General features: G+C 51.3%; 3 protein-coding genes across 3 annotated transcripts; all 3 read left to right on the plus strand.

Moving 5' to 3' along the window:
- The first annotated feature begins 832 nt into the window (after positions 1-832).
- On the plus strand, positions 833-9,298 carry LOC128273589 (uncharacterized). Its single transcript, XM_053011592.1, has 3 exons — positions 833-1,429; positions 8,298-8,702; positions 8,771-9,298. The coding sequence occupies exons 1-3, from the start codon at positions 1,265-1,267 to the stop codon at positions 9,296-9,298; spliced, it is 1,098 nt and encodes a 365-aa protein (XP_052867552.1). The 5' UTR covers positions 833-1,264.
- Positions 9,299-14,129: 4,831 nt separating this feature from the next.
- Positions 14,130-16,200, plus strand: LOC128273380 (probable RNA-binding protein CG14230). The gene is made up of 4 exons (XM_053011325.1): positions 14,130-14,322; positions 14,385-15,330; positions 15,398-15,918; positions 15,989-16,200. The coding sequence occupies exons 1-4, from the start codon at positions 14,130-14,132 to the stop codon at positions 16,198-16,200; spliced, it is 1,872 nt and encodes a 623-aa protein (XP_052867285.1).
- Positions 16,201-16,454: 254 nt separating this feature from the next.
- LOC128274690 (carboxypeptidase Q-like) lies at positions 16,455-18,030 on the plus strand. The gene is made up of 3 exons (XM_053012961.1): positions 16,455-17,617; positions 17,685-17,807; positions 17,880-18,030. The coding sequence occupies exons 1-3, from the start codon at positions 16,455-16,457 to the stop codon at positions 18,028-18,030; spliced, it is 1,437 nt and encodes a 478-aa protein (XP_052868921.1).
- Positions 18,031-18,296: the final 266 nt, after the last annotated feature.

Below are 18,296 nucleotides of genomic sequence, written 5' to 3' on the forward strand. Positions count from 1 at the left end.
CAGGCAACGAAATTCGACACTTTTCTCCGCAACGCCACGCATCGCCTGCTGGGCCGCCCGCCCTTGCTAGGTGGCCCTTTACGCTTACCGCGTTTCATTTCGGCTAGCCCGCAACCATCGATGACTGCGAAGGGTTTTCCGGAGAATTCTTTCCATTCTTGCCCGTCTTATGCTTTCCTTGTTCCTTCTCGGGAGGAAGGTCGTACGCAGCATAAAAACCGCGCAGACCAGAGCCGGGGACCAGAGGGAGCGCGGGGCGCGGGTCTTGGTTTGCTTATTGCCGTGCGGCGGCTATCTTTCCTTCGGTCCCTACGGTCCCTTCTGGGCATGGCCCGGCAATCGGTCCGAACATAATCAACCTCCACCGACAGTGGTGGCTTACAGTGATGGTCAAAAAGTCAGGTATTGCTTGACGACGAACGAAAGTGTTGACGTTTGATTACTCCAAACTCTCAACATGATGGTGTAAACACTTTTTTTGGATTTGAGCAAAAGTTGAACCAAGTGAAATCGCACCAAATCTTATATTCAGTCGTTGAAAAATTTTTGGTGGACTTTTTTCAAATTATCAATCATCAAACAAACAGACATTTCTTTTGCGACATATTTTAAATTTAAATACTTCGTCATTGCTGCTTATTCTTTTAACAATCCCTTACTCTTTCGCAGCGCACTGTGGCCATTGGTGGCGGCACGCCATCCTGCAGAGCATGTGTTGCGTTCGGGAATCCGTCGTCGGTTTATGGCCGATCGTCGCCATCGTTCCTCGGCCGCGCTTCGTTCGCATTCAGTTCGCATTTGTTGCTCGCCGTGAAAGGTAGTGCCGGAAAACCCGGACTCGTGACCGAACTCGCCGACCGAACCGGAAACACGCGTTCTCTACTTTCCACGTGTTGTTGTTGCCGTCGTCGCCAAAGAAACGCCGTTTTTGGCGCGCCAAATAGTTTAGGCGACACCGCGAAGTGCGCCGCAAACCGGAGTGTGAAGAAAATTTGTGCCAATTTATGCCAGTTACCAGGGGAAAGGAAGTACGCGCCAGATAGTGATAGAGCCGGATATCAAGGAGCCATTTCGGGCGTAATCTGTGCTGTGATAGCCTCTGAACCGTAATCCCAATTTGCGTCGAAGCGTGATACTATTTGTGTGTGTGTGTTGGAAAACGGAGTGCCAACGTTGTCCAAAGTTAAGGAGTTTTCCCCACGGAAGCTGCTGCTGGAGTAGCTCAATTATTGGAATCAAAATCGGATTGTTTGGGGACGCCACGATGCTGCGCTTCGGGGGATTGAAGTACAAGAAACTGAACAACGCCACCGTGGCCGAAGGCGATCATGAGACCAGCATCCGGAGCAGAGCCAAAGGACCGGCACACGGCACGGGAACACAGCAACAACGGCTGCACAATCAGCTGAATGGATCGTCCATGAAAAATGTAAGCTACTTTCTTAAGCACACCCGCGGTGAGTCCTTTTCGGTGGCCACCGCCAACAAATGCGACTACATTTACGCTTGTCCCCGGTGCCAGCGTGTGCCGTATGTTGCCTGGCGAATTTCCGATGGCACGCCGGTTATCTCTTAGTAAGCATGATTTTTTGATAATTTGACCCACTCAAAGTGCAATATGGTACGGGCAGCTGCGCCACCAGCAGCCAGTTTGTGTAATATACCCTCCGGACCGCGCCATCCCACGCCCGGTTGCGTGGCCCTTCAATTTGTGGCGCGTATGCAGCGAGTTAAAAATTCATAATTATGTACCCGCGTCTTTCTTGGGCGTTCTAATCTGGCGGTTTGGGTTTCTGGCCGCGTGTGGCTTATTCGTTTATCTGTGTCCCGTTGAGACGTTTCTGTGCAGAAGATGATAAGCCGGACGAGATGTGGGGTGGCAGAACACGAGGGAGCTGACACGCTAAGTAACACCAAGAGTTACTGGATTTTGGGTTTTGGAATATTAAATGACATTATTTATCATTCCGTTCTCCCCGCCGTCGCCGTTGTTTCCGGTGGCGAAGTAATGGAAAAGTTCCGGACGCCGCCGTCAGTCGCACGAACCCTATCTCGCTGCGACAAATGAAGATTTTAGCAGCTCATTTTCGGGAGCACCGATTCGCTTTGCTGTTTTACAAAGTGACTCCATTTTCTTCCCGACCGACCGACTGGGAAAGCAATGTTCCGCGGCAACCCGTTTGAAAGAAAGTACCATTAGCCAGGATCATTTGTCTCAGTCGGCGGCCCACCGAAAGGACCCTATCCTTTCGTTCGCACCGAAGGATCTTTGCCGAAATTGATTGTGCAGTCATTAAAAAACGGGCGTCATCATTTTCCGATTCCAAGATGTTCCTCCGGAGCCGGAGTCGTCCATTTGATGTTTGTTTATTCAGCCCAACGAAATGAACTGCGGCACTGGGACGACCGTGCTGGGCAAACAGAAGAAGGAAACCCCTGAAGGGTGACGCCGCCTCTTGCTTCTGGCCGGGTTGTTGTGATTTATCATTTTTGAAATGTTGTTGGTTATTTTCGGGTCCCTGTTCTCCCTATCACACAACTTGAACACAAAGACCGAGAAAGTCAGCACTCGAAGTGAACCGCGCGGAAGAAAGCAGCCGCGGCCGAGGGGTAGATCGAGGCAGCATCAGAAAAGAAAAGTGTCCAATCATTGCGCTGATTGCCGTGTGGCCGTGTGGTACTTCCTCCAGCCGCTGGTTCTGGGCTGTGTTTAGAATATTCATCGATCTTACCACTCGTTAACCCTCACCGTCGTTGTGTCGCTGGCACGGAGTGTGTGGATGGCCATTTGATTCGTTTCGTCCAATAAAAACCAATCACCAGCGCCGCGACAGCGGCCGAGCCAATCGGTCAGGTTAATTGAATCAATTCGATCGATTCGAAGAATCGAGAGCGCGAGGTGGTTCCGTTGGGTCTCGTCACCGTCGTCACTTCGGGAAAAAATAAATTCGATGTGGATAAAATCACGCTTCAATAAACAAATTTGTACGTTGGCTGAATTGAAATGAAGGTCCCCGTCCCTCTCGGTTTCCTGCCACCCTGGTTCCAGGTTCCGGACGCCGAGTTTACCGCGTCGTGTCTTCGTGGCCACCGAGTCTTCTTGGAAAAAGTCCCTCCAGGCCCAGCGGTATCGGTGGCGGCGGTGTGATTTGACGTGACAATATTTTTCTAATTTAATTTAATAGAAAAATTTAAACGCATCACTATGCTTTTTCCTTGCGCACTCTCTCTCTCTCGGGCTCTCCGTGTGTGCGTTCGTTCGTGGCGACACCGGAAGCGCCGGCCCCGGGGAATTATGGAGTGTGCCGCCGGTGTTACGTAAGCCGTACCCAGCGAACCGTATTTGCTTTTAGAAAAATGAAAACAAACTCACCTCAGTAAGCGCATAAAATGCTCGGTGAAGGGTTTCCCTGTGTCATCGCAGTAGGCTGCCGCCACACAAGTGTTCAGCACGCAGTAGGCGTAGAGCGTAATTTACATGCAAGATGTGCGAAGGCTTCCTGTGGCAGGATTTAGTTTGCTTGAAATATTGCTTAGAATAAATGGCGCAATTTAAATCCTTGAGAGAGCGAGAAGAACGTTCTAAACTCCCGCTAGCGGCCGGTCCCGATTAGCGTAACGAATTCGGTTCGGGTTCATAGTTTATGTCCTTAACGTGTTTCGACCTCAAAGCCTGAGAGCCTTTCGGAATTGACTGCGATAAAATTTACGGTTCCTACACACATACGCACACACACACACGGACACTTCTGTGACGCTTTTGTCGTCCCGAGCGAAGAGCAGGTTTTTTCCCGGATGGATTTTTATGGATGTCAGCAGGATTTAGAATAGGTTCGGTGCGCAGCCAGGGTTTACCAGGTACGGGAAACAATCTATAAAATTTAACGATCGTCCTTTTCGATTCAACGCTCTGGTATCCTTTTAGCCGCCGCGTTCGACCCGACCTCGCAGGATTGGATGAAAAGCGAATCGAATTGGACGAGATTGGCTTCGACCACTTTCACGCGTCTTGATCGGATTAGAATGGGGACGCGAAGATCGGGAAAAGAATTACAGCCACTGGGCGCGCCTGAGTCAGGTACAAAGTTGGGAAGAATCCGCTGTGCGGTCGTGTGGTCGTTATCGTTACGGACCTATCTAAAATCAAACACCCGCCAGACCCGGCTCCGGCCCTAATCAGAGATCCCGTGTTGAGTCATCCCGCGCTCTCTGAAGAACCTTTCGATTGACCTTCGGTGCAGCAAAGGCGCAGCAGGCGGCATTGGTCGGGACAAATTGTTCCCGTGACTTTCGAGGGGCCCTAGGTGACAGTTTACGAGTCATCGCATAATTAAAACACCTCGATAACCGCCGCCCCGTCTTCGAGGCAGCACACGACCGACTGATAGGAATCCCTCCAGGTTTTCGGGACAAGTTGATTAGCTCGCGATGGAAATGGAATGCAGATAAGGAGAACAACCTGCAGCATTCGGTGCAGGGCTGTGGGAGGCCTATCTGCCTCAGGTTCTACGCTCCGTCCGGGGATTATCTCCCCGGAGGGGTCCTTCTCCACGTTGCTTTTTCTTTGCCCGCTCTCGGACGAAGGGCCAAATTCTTTACGAAAATGGACAAACCTCACGCATCACTATCTCGATTGCGGTTATTGTCACCTCTCGGGAACCTTTTCGGGTTTTCCCGGCGTGCCACGCCTAGAGCAGCGGTTCGCCTCTAGCGCCCGGGTGATAATGCCTTTGGAACGTTTAATTTATAGGGCAACTTGTTCGTTGACACTTTCTTTTATAACCCGGGATTCCTCTCGCCCTCTCTCGCTCTCTCTCGCTGGCTGGCTGGCTGGCTGGTTGTCTGGCCGTAACACGGTTGAGCCCACTGCAGCACAACGGCCTATCCGCCAATCAATCTTTCGACGAACCGTAACTTATCGTCGTTGGACTTTTAGTAGTTTCTGGGAACGCCTTTTTCTGCTCCCTCCTGTTCCGTTCCCGGCACTGTGGCCATATCTTGTGGCCCGTGAGTCCCTAATGGACGTACACGATCGTCACACGCAAGGATCGCGCTACGGAGGAGGAGGTTTTGAAGAAATTGTTTATCTTCACGACGCCATAAATTATTTGATTTGCTGCGGAAGGGCCAATCCACTAAATCCATAGAGCGGCGTGTGCGCTGCTCCACATTCTACAACATTCCCTCCATCACTTTGGGGGCCTTCGGAGGAACGTCTTCCTAGCCAGCCGGAGGAGAAACCCGGAGATCCCGGGATCGGTAAAGAACGGTACGAATTTATGGCAGAGGAATTAAGATAACCACTTAACATGTCCGTGGCGCACACATTCCCGCGTTTGGCCGGGGCGTCTGGCCGTCAGACTGTTTTAATTGACTGGCCCCGCCATCGAGTTAGCATTTTTAAATGCAGCGCGCGCGATGCATTCGAATTGAAACAAATGTCTTAACGCCTTTCCAACCGGGAACCGAGAGCCATTGGAATTAAAAATTCCCTCGTCCGCCGATGGAACGCGCGCCGAATTGCGCATCGAAAACACGGTTCGCGGCCATGGCGGTTCGGATGTGTCAACAGATCGGTGTGCGCGTCGTTCGATGAGAGCCACTACTCATCGCGTCTAAAATTATGCGCGCACATGGGAGGTTCGCGCCAGCATCGCCCGCCACGGAGAATTGAGGTTGGGCCCATTAAAAAAATTGACAGCGCGCGCGCCCCGAAAGCGAACATTTTTATTGTTTATGAGTGTGTTGGTCGTGGAAGAGGAAAACCAAATATTGTGGCCGCGATCAAAGCGATGTTGCGCCGTGCCCCGCCGTAATGGTGGCGCAGGGAAAACAAACAGAATCGGCTTTTCCACCGTCGAGAGAAAGCGGAGCTGCCTGCGCCAAGGAGCGTGCGGCTGCTGCTGCTGCTGGGAGATGCAATCAACCATGGTTGCGGAACCATCCTCAATTAGTTTTGATCCGAGCAGCATCGGAGCGAGCGAAGCTGGCGGACGACAAGTGTAGACAAACAAATAACGCAATCGCAACACGTCCGTTGGAAAAGTGTGCACGAAAAAGAGGCCAGAATGGGTGAGCAGCACGGTTCGATTGACGATGTCCCGCTCGCTTCCACGGTGGAGAAGGACACCACCAAAATCGGCAGAAGAGATACCGTAGTATTCCCAACCGAACACCGTCCGAGACACGGTGCGGCGCACGTAATTTAAGTCTATTTCTCTCGGGAACCGCCCATTCGGAATTGAATCACATCGACACGTGGCCCCGCACGAGACAGGGCGCGAGAATATGCAATCCGACAGGGATCCGAGAGCCGACCAGCCGACCTGGGCTGACTGACTGGCTGACTGGCGGGTGCGCCCTCTGATGATGGTGCCCTGGTGACGACGTACACGAAATGTAATTTCATGTTTCGGATACAATTTGCTGCTGGCTGCCTACTTCCGCCTTCGGAAGCCATAGTTCGCAGCCGGGGTCGCGGCGAAGGCGGATCCAACTCGTCCGACGGCCGACGACAGCAGTTGATTACGGTGATGATGGTGACTTGTCAAAAGTCTCTGCTGTCAGTGGCGCATAGCTGAGATCAGGCACAGAAAAAACACCCCGCTTACTACGAAAAATCTCTCCCAAAATTAGACAACCCTCCGCCGGGTTTGACGGCCGCCCATTGTTTGAACTAGAAACTGTATTTAATTGTATTAGCTGTTCGATTAACTCGTGGCCGCCGTCGCCACTGGTGGTGCATTTAATTTAAGGAAAACACACTTTATCCCGGGTCATTATTAGCTGCTTATTCCCCCGTTGCGGGAATTTGTCCCGTCCGGGGCGCAGTGTAGCCCTTGTTGGCGAAATACCCTTCTCCTCCCTGGCATTGCCGGTCACCAAACACTCGATTTCGGGCCTCTCGTGACTCGACTCGGCGAAACCCAAGGGGCTGTCGTCGGAATGGCTGTCGAAATTGTTGGAATAACATTGAAGGCAACAACTTTAGTCGTCATTCGCATGCCACGAAACCACACGGCCCATCATCCACGGCCCGTCGGGGTCCTTTTTGGCGAGAGGGGTTCGACAGAAGGGTTTCGACGGAGGCTTCGGGCTACCGCCATCATCATACCAGCTGCCTCCGGTGGGGCGAAACAATAGAAAAGCACTTCAGCCCGGCCCGGGGAAAGGGTCCAGATTCCCCTGGTTCAATTATTGTACACACAAGCGCACAGTTTCGAATTGATTCGGTACGATACGAACATTTCGTCCCGGTGTTTCATTTGGCATCGCGCTAAAGTGTCCGATTTAACGACATGAATTCGATACGCGATGATTGTCGTCGCCTTCTGCTCATTTTTCTCCACGACCGCGCCGCGACTGTGTGTGTGGTTTCTTCCCCGAAAGGTTCCTGGCGGACGTCCGGGACGTTCCAGAAGTATCGTCGGCACATATTTTTATTTATTTACCCTGTTGTCGCCATCTCCAGTCGCCGAGATACCGAGGCCGTTTTAGTTGAACAAACAATCGAAACCGGACCGATGGCGGCTGCTGAGGTGACGGGCTGTCGTCATCAAATTTCAATATGCATTTCACGTCCGGGAGAGTGGCGGCATAGCCTACTCTGCCGAGGGAAAGAATTTCTCCCACCTATTTGCTACTACCGTATGCTGCCCAACGCACCGCACCGCCTGCTACGAGAGGTATGCCCCGGCGCATAGAAAGGAAGGCCCTTTGCTCTGTCACTCGTCGTGTGGTATCGTATTTTTGTTGTTGTCTGCAAATGCTTAAATGCCAGCGACACACTTCACCACCACGGATCCTATTTCTCGGCAGTCTCGAACGAAAACGGGCTAGAAAAGAAATAGAATAACACAACAATTCAACGTTATTTTGTTAAGCGGTCCTCAGCGACCGGATCCGTCGTCGTCGACACATGGTGCATCAGACGAACGCATCACCGGGAGGAAGGCATCTCCGGGCTTCCTGTTCCCGTTCCCGGGTGGGCAGCGTGCAAAAAAATCCGTTTGCTTTGCTGTGGCCTCCCTGGGTTCACGCCTGTTGCCTATCCATTTTTCCTCCATCATTCGTCTTAATTTGTATTGTGACAGGCGCTCGGCTTTGGGAAAACGATTTCCGAGCGGATCGCGGGCGCGTCCCTTATAATTGTCCCTTATTATTGCCCGTGTATTCTGTTCATTGTTGCAAGCAATTGAGCTTATTGTGGCCGGGGGTGCCGCCAGACAGCGTCTCTCAATTAAACAACATTTTTGAACGTTCCATTCTAATGAAGATGCTTAATTTGATCCCCGCAGGTCAATTCACCCGCCAGCAGTGCCATGTCGACGGAGGGCGGTAAAGGACTACAGCCAGCGACCACCCACTTCCGGCTGCTGGGTGGCAAGTTCTCCATCGACAGCAAACGCAAGAGCAACTGCAAAGCACGGATCTACAAATGCATCAAGCGCATCCTGAAACGCAACACCTTCGGCAGTGCAACGCAGCCGGCCACCGCACCGAAGGACCACAGAGGCACGGCCGTGCTACTGCAACAGTCTGCCGTCGCCACCACCACCACCACCAACAGCCGTCCACTAGTGCCAATGAGCTTTCGCACCTCGAGCCCCGACTACCGGGAGATTAAAACGCTGCTGGAGAAACAGAACCGGAAGCTCGAGTACGACGTCAATCTGGCGAAGTGTGTCGAAAAGCCTGCCTTTGTAAGTGTCCCCCGTCAGCGCCTTCGGTTGGAGGTTGGATTCTAATGGGTTTTCACCTTCGATTACAGATCAAGAAAATCGCCCTCAATCTGCTGCAAACGGCAGTGGCCGAAGAGGCGGAGGACAGTGCCCTCGTTCTGCAGCGAGAGCACGAGTCCTCGAGTACGGGCGCCATCCAGACCGATTTGGACCGGGAGCGCGAGTACCAGCGGCTGCTCGGGGAGTGTTGGTACCACGAGAACCTGCCGCGCAACCTCTCGCTGGAGCTGCTCACGGACAAGCTGCCGGGCAACTTCCTGGTGCGCAAGAGCACCACCCAGCCAGACTGTTACGCACTGTCGCTGCGTGTTCCGCCCGGTTCCGGTACACGCATCGCCCACTATCTGATCGTTCGCACCGCCTCCGACGGGTACAAAATTAAGGGCTTCCAGAAGGAGTTCACCTCGCTCCGGGCGCTGATCGTGCACCACTCGGTGATGCCGGAAGCGCTGCCTGTTCCGCTGTCGGTGCCACGACCCGTCAACCTGGTCGTGAAGACCAAGTTCGAGGATGACTACGAGACCGTGTTCGACCTGACCCACGCCACGAAACACTAGGGAAATGTGCGTGTTTTTTTTTTCTTCGGGGCAACCCTCTGTTGCCATCCACTCCGATTTGTTATTCGCCCGCTCTTTATTTTGTCAAAATGTCTATAATTATGAGATGAGAAATAAATTATTCGACCAAAGCTACATGGGCATATCCCTCTGCGTGTTGTTTTGTCAGAGTCAGACCGCCAGCGGACCGTTGGGCGCACGCAATTGCTTAATGCGCATACGCATGGGCCGCATAATTATAGGCTGTGGATCCGAAAAAGGTCATCTCGCCAGCCACAAGCGCAAGCCTCGGCCCTCCGAGTCGATCCTCATTAGTCCCGGCGTTAGATGTGGCCGAGACGATAAAGAACCGCAAGGAAGTGCCCACGCACCACGCAATGCTGGCGCTATTTGTCTAGACCCCTAGACATCTTTTCTGAGGCCGCGCCGGATCAAGGAGAGGGCGTTGATTTTCGGCCATCCTCTCCGGCCCGGCTCTATTAGCGCCGACGGGACCCAGCATGCGGTCAGCAGCGTTAGCCTGGGCGATGGGCAATAAAAATCCACACCGTTATTAAAATGTTTCCGTCCTAGGCCTCGGAGGGACGTTTGAGTGCGCCTTTCGGTTGTCCATCGCGCGCTCGACTGCAATCGAAATGCCGCATTCGTTGTCCTGTTGTTTCCGCTGCATGTAGCTGCTGCCGCCATTCGTGGGACACGGGCGGAAGGTACGGGATTGGTGGGAACAGCAGGATGCACCGAGGGTCGATTAAATTTGTCGATGGGTAATTATGCGGGTCATCCGAGTCCACGTTGAACAAAGCTGGCCAATTGCAGCATGTAATTTTAGGGAGCCATGTTTGAGTGGTTACAATAATTCGCTTCATTCATATGTGTGCCATAGAACATTGGGTTGGAGTACGTACCGTTTGCCAGGCGAGTACTCGAGTGACTACCATGAAACTGAGGATTGTACACTTCTTTGCGCAACCTCTTGCCTCGAGTACGTTCGCTTTTGAATTAGTTCTGTTTTCAGATTTTTGTACGTTGGAGCGGAACGTTACCGTTTTGGAACATATGGACGCAGAAATCGGAAAATAAAGCGGCCTTTTTGCTGTAACAGATTGTGTAACATGGCAGTACGCCGAAGAGGATGTGATAAAAAAATAATTAGTCACCACCACACGGAACCGCCTTTCCGTTGTGCCACTTGAACTCGCAACTCGGTCGCTGCTGGCCGCTGGGACTGTAGTTTTTGGGGAAACCACTGGGAAAATCATGCTTTTCACACATCAATTGCCCTTTCAAGCGGCGGCTTTCGTCGTGGAGGGTTTCGAGTTTCAGCGTCCTGCAGTAATGAGGACATTTTGAGGGCAGAGTAGCGAAGCAGCGAGATGAATGAAACAAAATATACATTTCCACCGCAAGCCAACCTACGCGGACTACAGAAGAAGGAAAAGTAAAAAACGAACCATCTGCATATTGTCGTAAATTATACCCAGGGCTGGCTGCTGTAGAGCATACATGACCGTCTACCAGCAGCTTGCCGGTTGCCGGGTTGTTGGGTTCCGATTTCTTTCGGTGGGAACCGAGAAGTCGATTTCCCTCCAGAAGTTCTGCCGAACACATTACAACTTCCTCCGAAGGTCACGGGGCGCACTAGCAAAGAGCAGATTATGGAATGTTGCTTGAAACCAAAAAAAAACAGATGTGAAAAATGTGGCCGAGCGCAACGGGCATTGCTGTAGGGCATGGTTTGACTGCCGAGAAGGCAAAAAGGAATTGATGAGTTGCGAGTCGCCCGTGAATCGGTGGGTTCAAAAAGCGAGAATTTATGGTAGTTTAGCACAAGTGTTACATGCGAACGATTATCGTCCAGAAGCACGGTTGGGTGTTGTAATAGGCAATAGCAGACATTAGGCAACTAACTTAGTCGATAGGAAAATCCATAAAAACTTTTACAAACCCAATTCTAGAGCGTAACGTTATTCTCCCAGAGGAACTGCGCTCTGAATTGACGAAAGAATAACCATTCTTTTGTACATGACCATTGAATTCAAAGTCACTGTTGTAACGATTGGCAATGGGACGAAAACAATCAAACCTTTTTAATCTCACAGCTCCTGTAAGTTAACTCCCAGGATTAACGTCGTGTGCGAAACTATATGTTCAGGGTCCAAACAGTCCTGGGGTCCTAACTCAATTTTGGCACCATTAAGAACCTCGTCAACGGGACGAATGATACGATTTTCATTCTTTCACTAGCTGTCATAAGATGACGAAGACATCGTTACGTGTTGCTGCGGACCATGGCACGTAGGGAAGATGTACATCAAGATAACACTCCGTTTTCTCGGTGCCGAACGAAGTTTTCCCCACCCGGTAGCCGGGTGTATCTGTCCATTGGGAATTTTGGAAACTACGGATCACGCCGGCGGTTTTCCGACGAGACGGTGGCCAGGGAGAGTGTACCAAAGTAAGAAAATAATTGACTGTCACTTCATTAAACGCGCCGTCGTGTCCCGTCCTTGCGGTCGCCTCGGTTCTTGTTTGCTGAGTAGCTGGATCGATGGTTTGTTTGATGAACATGAATTCCGTATGTGAGCTGGAAGTGTTAAATGGTATGGCTGTGAAAGATATGCTGAGTCGCTGGCTAAGGCCGTCAGGACTCGCCCGCAGCTTCGTGAACCTCCGCGAACGCAAGATGAAGGAACAATAGACAGCAGGAAACAAAGTCCTTCACCCATCAATGATCGTAGAGTGGCTTATGATGATGAGGAACAGCTATTTTCTCTACCTATTCTTTCTCTCACCATGAGGTCCCAAATGTAGTGTTGAAAAGGATCGCATCCTTATGCTACACACACCCGTAGCCCGCGTAGAGCTTTGTGTCGCGTTAATGGGCTTTTAAAGCATCTTTCATACGAATTGAATGTACGCATTCGGTATATAACTTCAGCTCCATTCTCTTCAGGAAGAATATATTTAAAAGCATATTCGTCTATTGTTTGGTTTCGCCCTTATGTTCAGCCTCTACACGATCGAATAGACGAACGGGAAACGCTGATCGTTGTCGAACTGGCCTGATGAACGGATCTTTCTCAGGCCAACGCAGAGGGAGGATGAAAACATGCAGGACCCTCAGCTCAAAAGGATCGTATCGAATCAGAGCACGACGACGTACAAAGAATCGGGGCCAGAGGGTCTAGTGGTCTTAACGGACTTCTTTTTTTCCTATTTCTATGAATCCAAGAAATATGGGAATTCATATATCACATGTCAGGCCAGGCAGGAAGAAAGGCTCTAAGAAAACACCCTTCGGGGCATCCGGCGTACGAATCCGATGCTCTTTTGCGGCCTGAACCACGAGCAACACGAATATTGAACGATCTACGGGATGTTCCAATTAAGGATGCTCGTGCTGGACGATTTTTAATGATTGAGACTGTCATGAGACTTGGTGAACGATAAGCCAAGCTTACCGTTGGTGAATAGTAAATTGAAAAGCAAGAGCTTCTGGCGGTCCAACTGGAGGCTACCACTCCTGGATAATCGGATATTTGGCCGACGGTGAATGAAGAAAGTGAGCGATACATATCACCGTTCAGACCCCCGGAGTGAGGTTCGAGTGCTTTCTGCCGGCCAGCGTGCCTGCCACAGGGACGGTTCAAGTAGTTTCGGACGAGATGGAAAATCGCAAACAAAAATCTCCGACCGTTACAAACAACCCAGCATCCACTTCAGCGAAGGACACGCACAAATGGACCGAAGGGATGCTTCAGGCAACCCGGGACCGCGTGCTTTTGGGAATTGATCATTGTTTTGGCAATGATGCTTCGTGCGACAAAGGACGCAGGGTGCCCCGGGTCTGTCGATACACCGTGTTTTTTTCGGCCTGATCCTGGCTGCTGGTAGCAAAGTCAAGGCAGGTAAGCGTGCACACGGGACCTTCATCAAAGGAGAAGGACACGAACGGATAGAGCACACCAGCTTGTGGGAAAGGAAGAGCAGAGAAGAAGGGCACGGTGACCGCACACACCCGATCCCGATCCCTGTGTTGTAGCAGCGGTCAATCCACAAGACGCCTCACGTGGGAAGAGGTACAGACGGAAGGCAGCGCTTCCACCTTGTAATCCATAATTTATGATGAGTCGCAAACGAATTGAATTTCTTTTTTACATTCCAAACGGTCTCTTCCTTCAAATTGAAAGCGTCTCGAAATGTATGACGAATTGTTGAAAATGTGAAAAAAGCTATCTACATCTTTTTTATGGGATGTTCAGTAGAAAAGAGAGATAAGATCCCTAATTTTGCACCAACCTCCGTCAGCGATCAAAGGTAATATAAAATTTATTGATTCCACCGGTCACTTTCTTGGTTTATCCTGTGCTCGCTTCGTTACTTCGCTCGGACCCCGTTGGAAAGCACGCCTAGCGGAAAAGCTCGTTTGTAGCCTAACTATTTTACTGCGCCCGAAAGGTGTTAATATCGTAAACATCCAAAGGTGTTTTTGGGGCAGCTGCAAGCGTTCCGTGGAAGGTGCATGATTTACAAGGATACGTTAGAGACTCACGAACTCAAGCGCTCGAATTCAGTACCATTCTCACATCGTGCTCATATTGTTGAAAGGAAGGCTTTCTTTTAATATTAATACTTTTTTGTAACCAGAACATAATCAAAATTTGTGTTCTAAAAACAATTCAAATTTTTAGAACATATCGCAATCTTGACATTTTTGAAGCTCGCCAACCTTCATTTGTAGCAACCTTGGGAATGGAACTGTCAAGTGGTTGCGCCGCATGTGGATTTTGAAAACAAACTTCTCGCCATCGAAATTCACCGGCCCGAAATGATGATGAGGTCGCATCGTTTGTTTGTGGGCAACATTCCGGCCGGCGTAAGTGAAAAAGAGTTAAGTGACGAGTTCAGTGCGTACGGTATCGTCGAGTCCGTGGAAATCAAAACCAAACCGAACGCTCTCAGCGGGGCTGTCGACACGTTTGGCTTCCTGTCGCTGAGCACGGACGACAAAATCGTATCACAGTGTAAGTAACGTGTCCTCTTATTTACCTTCCGTTTTGCATAAATTTAAACCCTTTCTCCGTAGGCATCAAAGAGTTTCGTGAGCAACAGTACCGTGGTGTGTATCTGAATGTTTCGAAAGCGAAAGAATCGTTTCTGGACCGATTGAAGCGCGAAAGAGAAGAAGCGGAATCACAGAAGCAGAATGCGCTCGCCCTCGATCCTTACCGAAAAGAGGCGGAAGACGATAAGCGACACAGTGTACGCACCACGGTGCAGCTCCCCACGCTGCCCAGTTTGGGGAAGGATGATGAAACCAGTTCTTCCGAAAGTTCGGAAGATTCCGCGAGTGACGAGGAAGATCGCGAACCGGTCAGGAAAACAAGCGCACCGATCGCACCCAAAACGCCACAAGAGGAGCTGGTGAAAAAGTGGAACCAAGAAACGTACATCGAGCACGGAAAGCTAAAGATTATACCAATCACGGGCCAAGTGACAGAAGTGATCGATCGTTCGAAGCCACACCAGCGATCGGAGGGCAAGCAGCTGAGCGAGAAGGCGCGCATAGCGGACGAAAAGCGAAAGCAAGGTCTAACGAAGCTGAATTCCGCCTACGAGCAGCAACAGCTCGCGATCAAAAGTGCCCTATCGAAGGCTGGCTCCGGAAGCAATCGGAAGATCGCGTTCGATGACGACGAAGAAGGCGGCCAGCGGCAGTCAGGGACCAAGCGGAAGTTGTCTCTCTTCGGTACAGCTGAAGAGGAAGATGACGAAGATGGGTTCGAGGGGAATTTCAAAGTCCGGAAACAGCTGTCCGGTTCGAACGGTCAGGAACTGTACGAAATGCAGACAGCCTTTCAGGGGGACAATCGTTTTCGTCTCGATGATCGCTTTCTGGAGCGTAACGGCAACGAGGCGAGCAGTAAAAATCCACCCAAGGACAAAGCGGCGGACAAGGAGCGACTGAAACAGTTGGAAATCTTGTCGAACGTAACGGGCAAACCGATCGCAAGTGAAAAACGGAACGAACGGTGAGACGGTGGACAATTTCGACCAACTCGGTTCTCCGGCTTCATTATCATTTCTTCCCACAATTAGCCACAATAAACTTCCACAGATGCAACGCTTCGATCCGTCGCAAAAGAGGGGAGAACTTCCGGCAGAGCAACGACTGCCGGCATCCGAGATCGAGAAAGTGGATCCCCCCGAGACGGACTATAAAGTGAGCGATGAAAGGTTCTACACCGTATCGGATGGCTTGGTCGGATTGCTGGGTTCTTCATCCGGCAAGAAGGAACGAAACGAGGGATTCAGCCTTCGAACGATGTTCGGCAGGGATTCGGAGCCCTCGGATGAGACCACTGAGGGGGGCCAACAGTACCAGGAAACCCAGCCAGGGAAGGACAGCGAGCGACCCAAGGATAGTGGTGCGCGGTTCAAGCACGAATCGTCGGAAAGCGAGGACGAGCCGGAGGCGAGTGAACCGGTTCGAAAGGACCCTAAGGTGCGGAACCGCAGAGAAGTAGACGACAGTGACCAGCGGAAGGCGGGATACTACTCTAGGCAGGGCATTTGGAAGGAGAACTTTTTCTTTCTTCCCAACGATTCCCGGTTCGATGGTAAGAACGTGGCTGGTCGTAGAAGCAATCGTATTCTTTTGTTAATAATGTGTTTTCACCCCCCGCATAGAAGGTCGTCAGTTCTTTGCGCTTGATGACAATGCTTCGTGCAATGAACCACCGTCCGAAGGGCAGCCCGAAGGAGCTGAGAATGAAGGTAGCACGAGGCAGCAAATATCTAAAATCTACAAAAAACGTCGACAGCGTGTGGGTAAAACAATGAAAATGAAATCGAAACTGGGCATTAGAGTGGCGAAAGATCGAAAGAATGCTAAAAAGTGAACTTGTGAAAAGTATAAAAATGAATAAAAATGTTGTTTAATTGAAAAAGGTTGCATACTTAAGATTGCGGGTGAAGTGGCTTGCGATAGCAACGGATCCGAGGTCGATTCAAATTATCAAGCCTTATCGGTGCACCAATGGCTTGTCATGCCATCAATCATCTTCTAAATCCTGCCGAGTACCTGTCCGAGTGATGAAGATACTGGTGGCGGAGACAAAAGTCGAGACATCACTCGCGCAGCTCATTAGCCATCATGTGTTCGGTGGTCGCTGTGTTCCTTGGCGTGCTGCTAGCCTGCCTAGGTGGACCGGTCATTGGGGACGAGTGTCAGCTTCCCGATGACCTCCGAGCGGAAATAGCTGCCTACCAACCGGTGGTGGACACCATATTCGAGCGCATCGTTACGGGTGAGTTTGCGGGGCAAACGTGGCACAGTTTGCTGGAGTTTACGGACCGCTTCGGACCCCGGCTAAGCGGGAGCAAGCAACTGGAGGATGCGATCGATTTCGCGGTCCAAGAGATGATGGCCGATGGGCTGGAGAACGTGCACACGGAGGAGGCCATCGTGCCGCACTGGGTACGAGGCCGCGAGTGGGCCGAACTGGTGGAACCGTTCCCAAAGAATCTGCCCATGCTCGGGCTGGGTCTGTCCGTCGGCACATCATCGGTCGGTATCACCGCGGAAGCGATTGCCGTTGAATCGTTCGAAGAGTTTGAGCAACTGGCTGACAGCACGGTGAGCGGCAAAATTGTGATCTTTGCACCGGTGTGGACGGGTTACGGTCCCACGGGCCGCTACCGGTACGAGTCGGCATCGGCGGCAGCGAAAAAGGGTGCCGTCGCGGTGCTTATCCGATCGATGACTCCGTTTTCGATCGGAACACCGCACACCGGGGCACTGCGCTACGAGGCCGGCATAAGGCAGATACCGGCGGCAGCGATCACCGTTGAGGATGCCGAGTTGTTGCTGCGGAAGTATCGCCGGGGAGACCAATTGGTCGTTCATTTGAAAATGGATGCCACCAATCTGGACCCAACGGTGTCACGGAATGCGGTCGGTGAGCTGCAGGGTAGCGTGCACACGAATACGTCGGTGGTCGTTGTTTCGGGACACATGGACAGCTGGGACGTTGGAACCGGAGCATCCGATGACGCAGGTGGTGTGTTTATCTCGTGGAAAGCACTCACGTTCCTGAAAGCGATGGGATTACGGCCACGGCGTACGATACGAGCCGTCTACTGGACGGCCGAAGAACCGGGCCTGATCGGAGTGAGCGCTTACGAGCGGCAACATTCGGCGGAAGAGAAGGAAGAGTTTAACGTGTTCTTTGAGTCCGACGGCGGAACGTTCGAACCGACAGGGCTGGACTTCTCCGGGAACAGTGAGGCGCAGTGCATTTTTGCTGAAATTTCAAAGTCAGTCTCATCGGTCGGCATCGGACCCGTAAATCGTTGCTAACTATGGGCATTTTCCAATTTGTAGGCTTATGAGAGGCTTCGAAGAATTCACGTACACCACCGGGGTCGTTAGTTCGGACATCGGCAACTGGTTGAGTCGCGGTTTTCCCGGAGTATCGTTGCGCAATAAGAACGAAAACTATTTTTGGTAAGTCTCAATCGTGTAGAGGAATATTTTTGGGACAAAGATCCTCAAATTTCCACCCTTTCCAACGCAAAGGTATCATCATTCGGACGGCGACACGATGGTGCTGGAAGATTCGGCCGATCTGGACAGAAGCACCGCGCTGTGGGCTGCCGCGGCGTATGTTATTGCGGATTTGAGCATCGATATTCCGAAAGATGTGACCGATTATAGCGACAAACTGTGACGAAAGATGGCCAGTGCAGAGAAATAAACGAAAGCAGACTCTTATTTTGTTGAGAGAATTTCAAATTTCATTTCCAATACGCACTGCGCGATCGCGGTGGTGTGTACCACCCTTGATGACGATCATAGAACGATCGCGCGAAGTGAATGACCATTGGCCGAGAATGAAACCAAAACAAATAAACCCTTTTCTATCGCAGCGTCAGCTGTCACGCGCCCCGCGACGATAAGACCGCGGAACACAGCGGATCAGTCGGTTCGCGGTTA

Source organism: Anopheles cruzii, chromosome 3 (assembly GCF_943734635.1).
Source record: "Anopheles cruzii chromosome 3, idAnoCruzAS_RS32_06, whole genome shotgun sequence".
Lineage (NCBI taxonomy): Eukaryota > Metazoa > Arthropoda > Insecta > Diptera > Culicidae > Anopheles > Anopheles cruzii.

Coding starts and splice junctions, on each gene's coding strand:
- LOC128273589 (XM_053011592.1), top strand. CDS start 1,265: ATGCTGCGCTTCGGGGGATTGAAGTACAAGAAACTGAACAACGCCACC. Junction 1,430..8,297: donor ATGGATCGTCCATGAAAAAT/GTAAGCTACTTT, acceptor TGATCCCCGCAG/GTCAATTCACCCGCCAGCAG. Junction 8,703..8,770: donor GTGTCGAAAAGCCTGCCTTT/GTAAGTGTCCCC, acceptor CTTCGATTACAG/ATCAAGAAAATCGCCCTCAA.
- LOC128273380 (XM_053011325.1), top strand. CDS start 14,130: ATGATGAGGTCGCATCGTTTGTTTGTGGGCAACATTCCGGCCGGCGTA. Junction 14,323..14,384: donor CGACAAAATCGTATCACAGT/GTAAGTAACGTG, acceptor CTTTCTCCGTAG/GCATCAAAGAGTTTCGTGAG. Junction 15,919..15,988: donor CAACGATTCCCGGTTCGATG/GTAAGAACGTGG, acceptor CCCCCCGCATAG/AAGGTCGTCAGTTCTTTGCG.
- LOC128274690 (XM_053012961.1), top strand. CDS start 16,455: ATGTGTTCGGTGGTCGCTGTGTTCCTTGGCGTGCTGCTAGCCTGCCTA. Junction 17,618..17,684: donor ATTTTTGCTGAAATTTCAAA/GTCAGTCTCATC, acceptor TCCAATTTGTAG/GCTTATGAGAGGCTTCGAAG. Junction 17,808..17,879: donor AAGAACGAAAACTATTTTTG/GTAAGTCTCAAT, acceptor TCCAACGCAAAG/GTATCATCATTCGGACGGCG.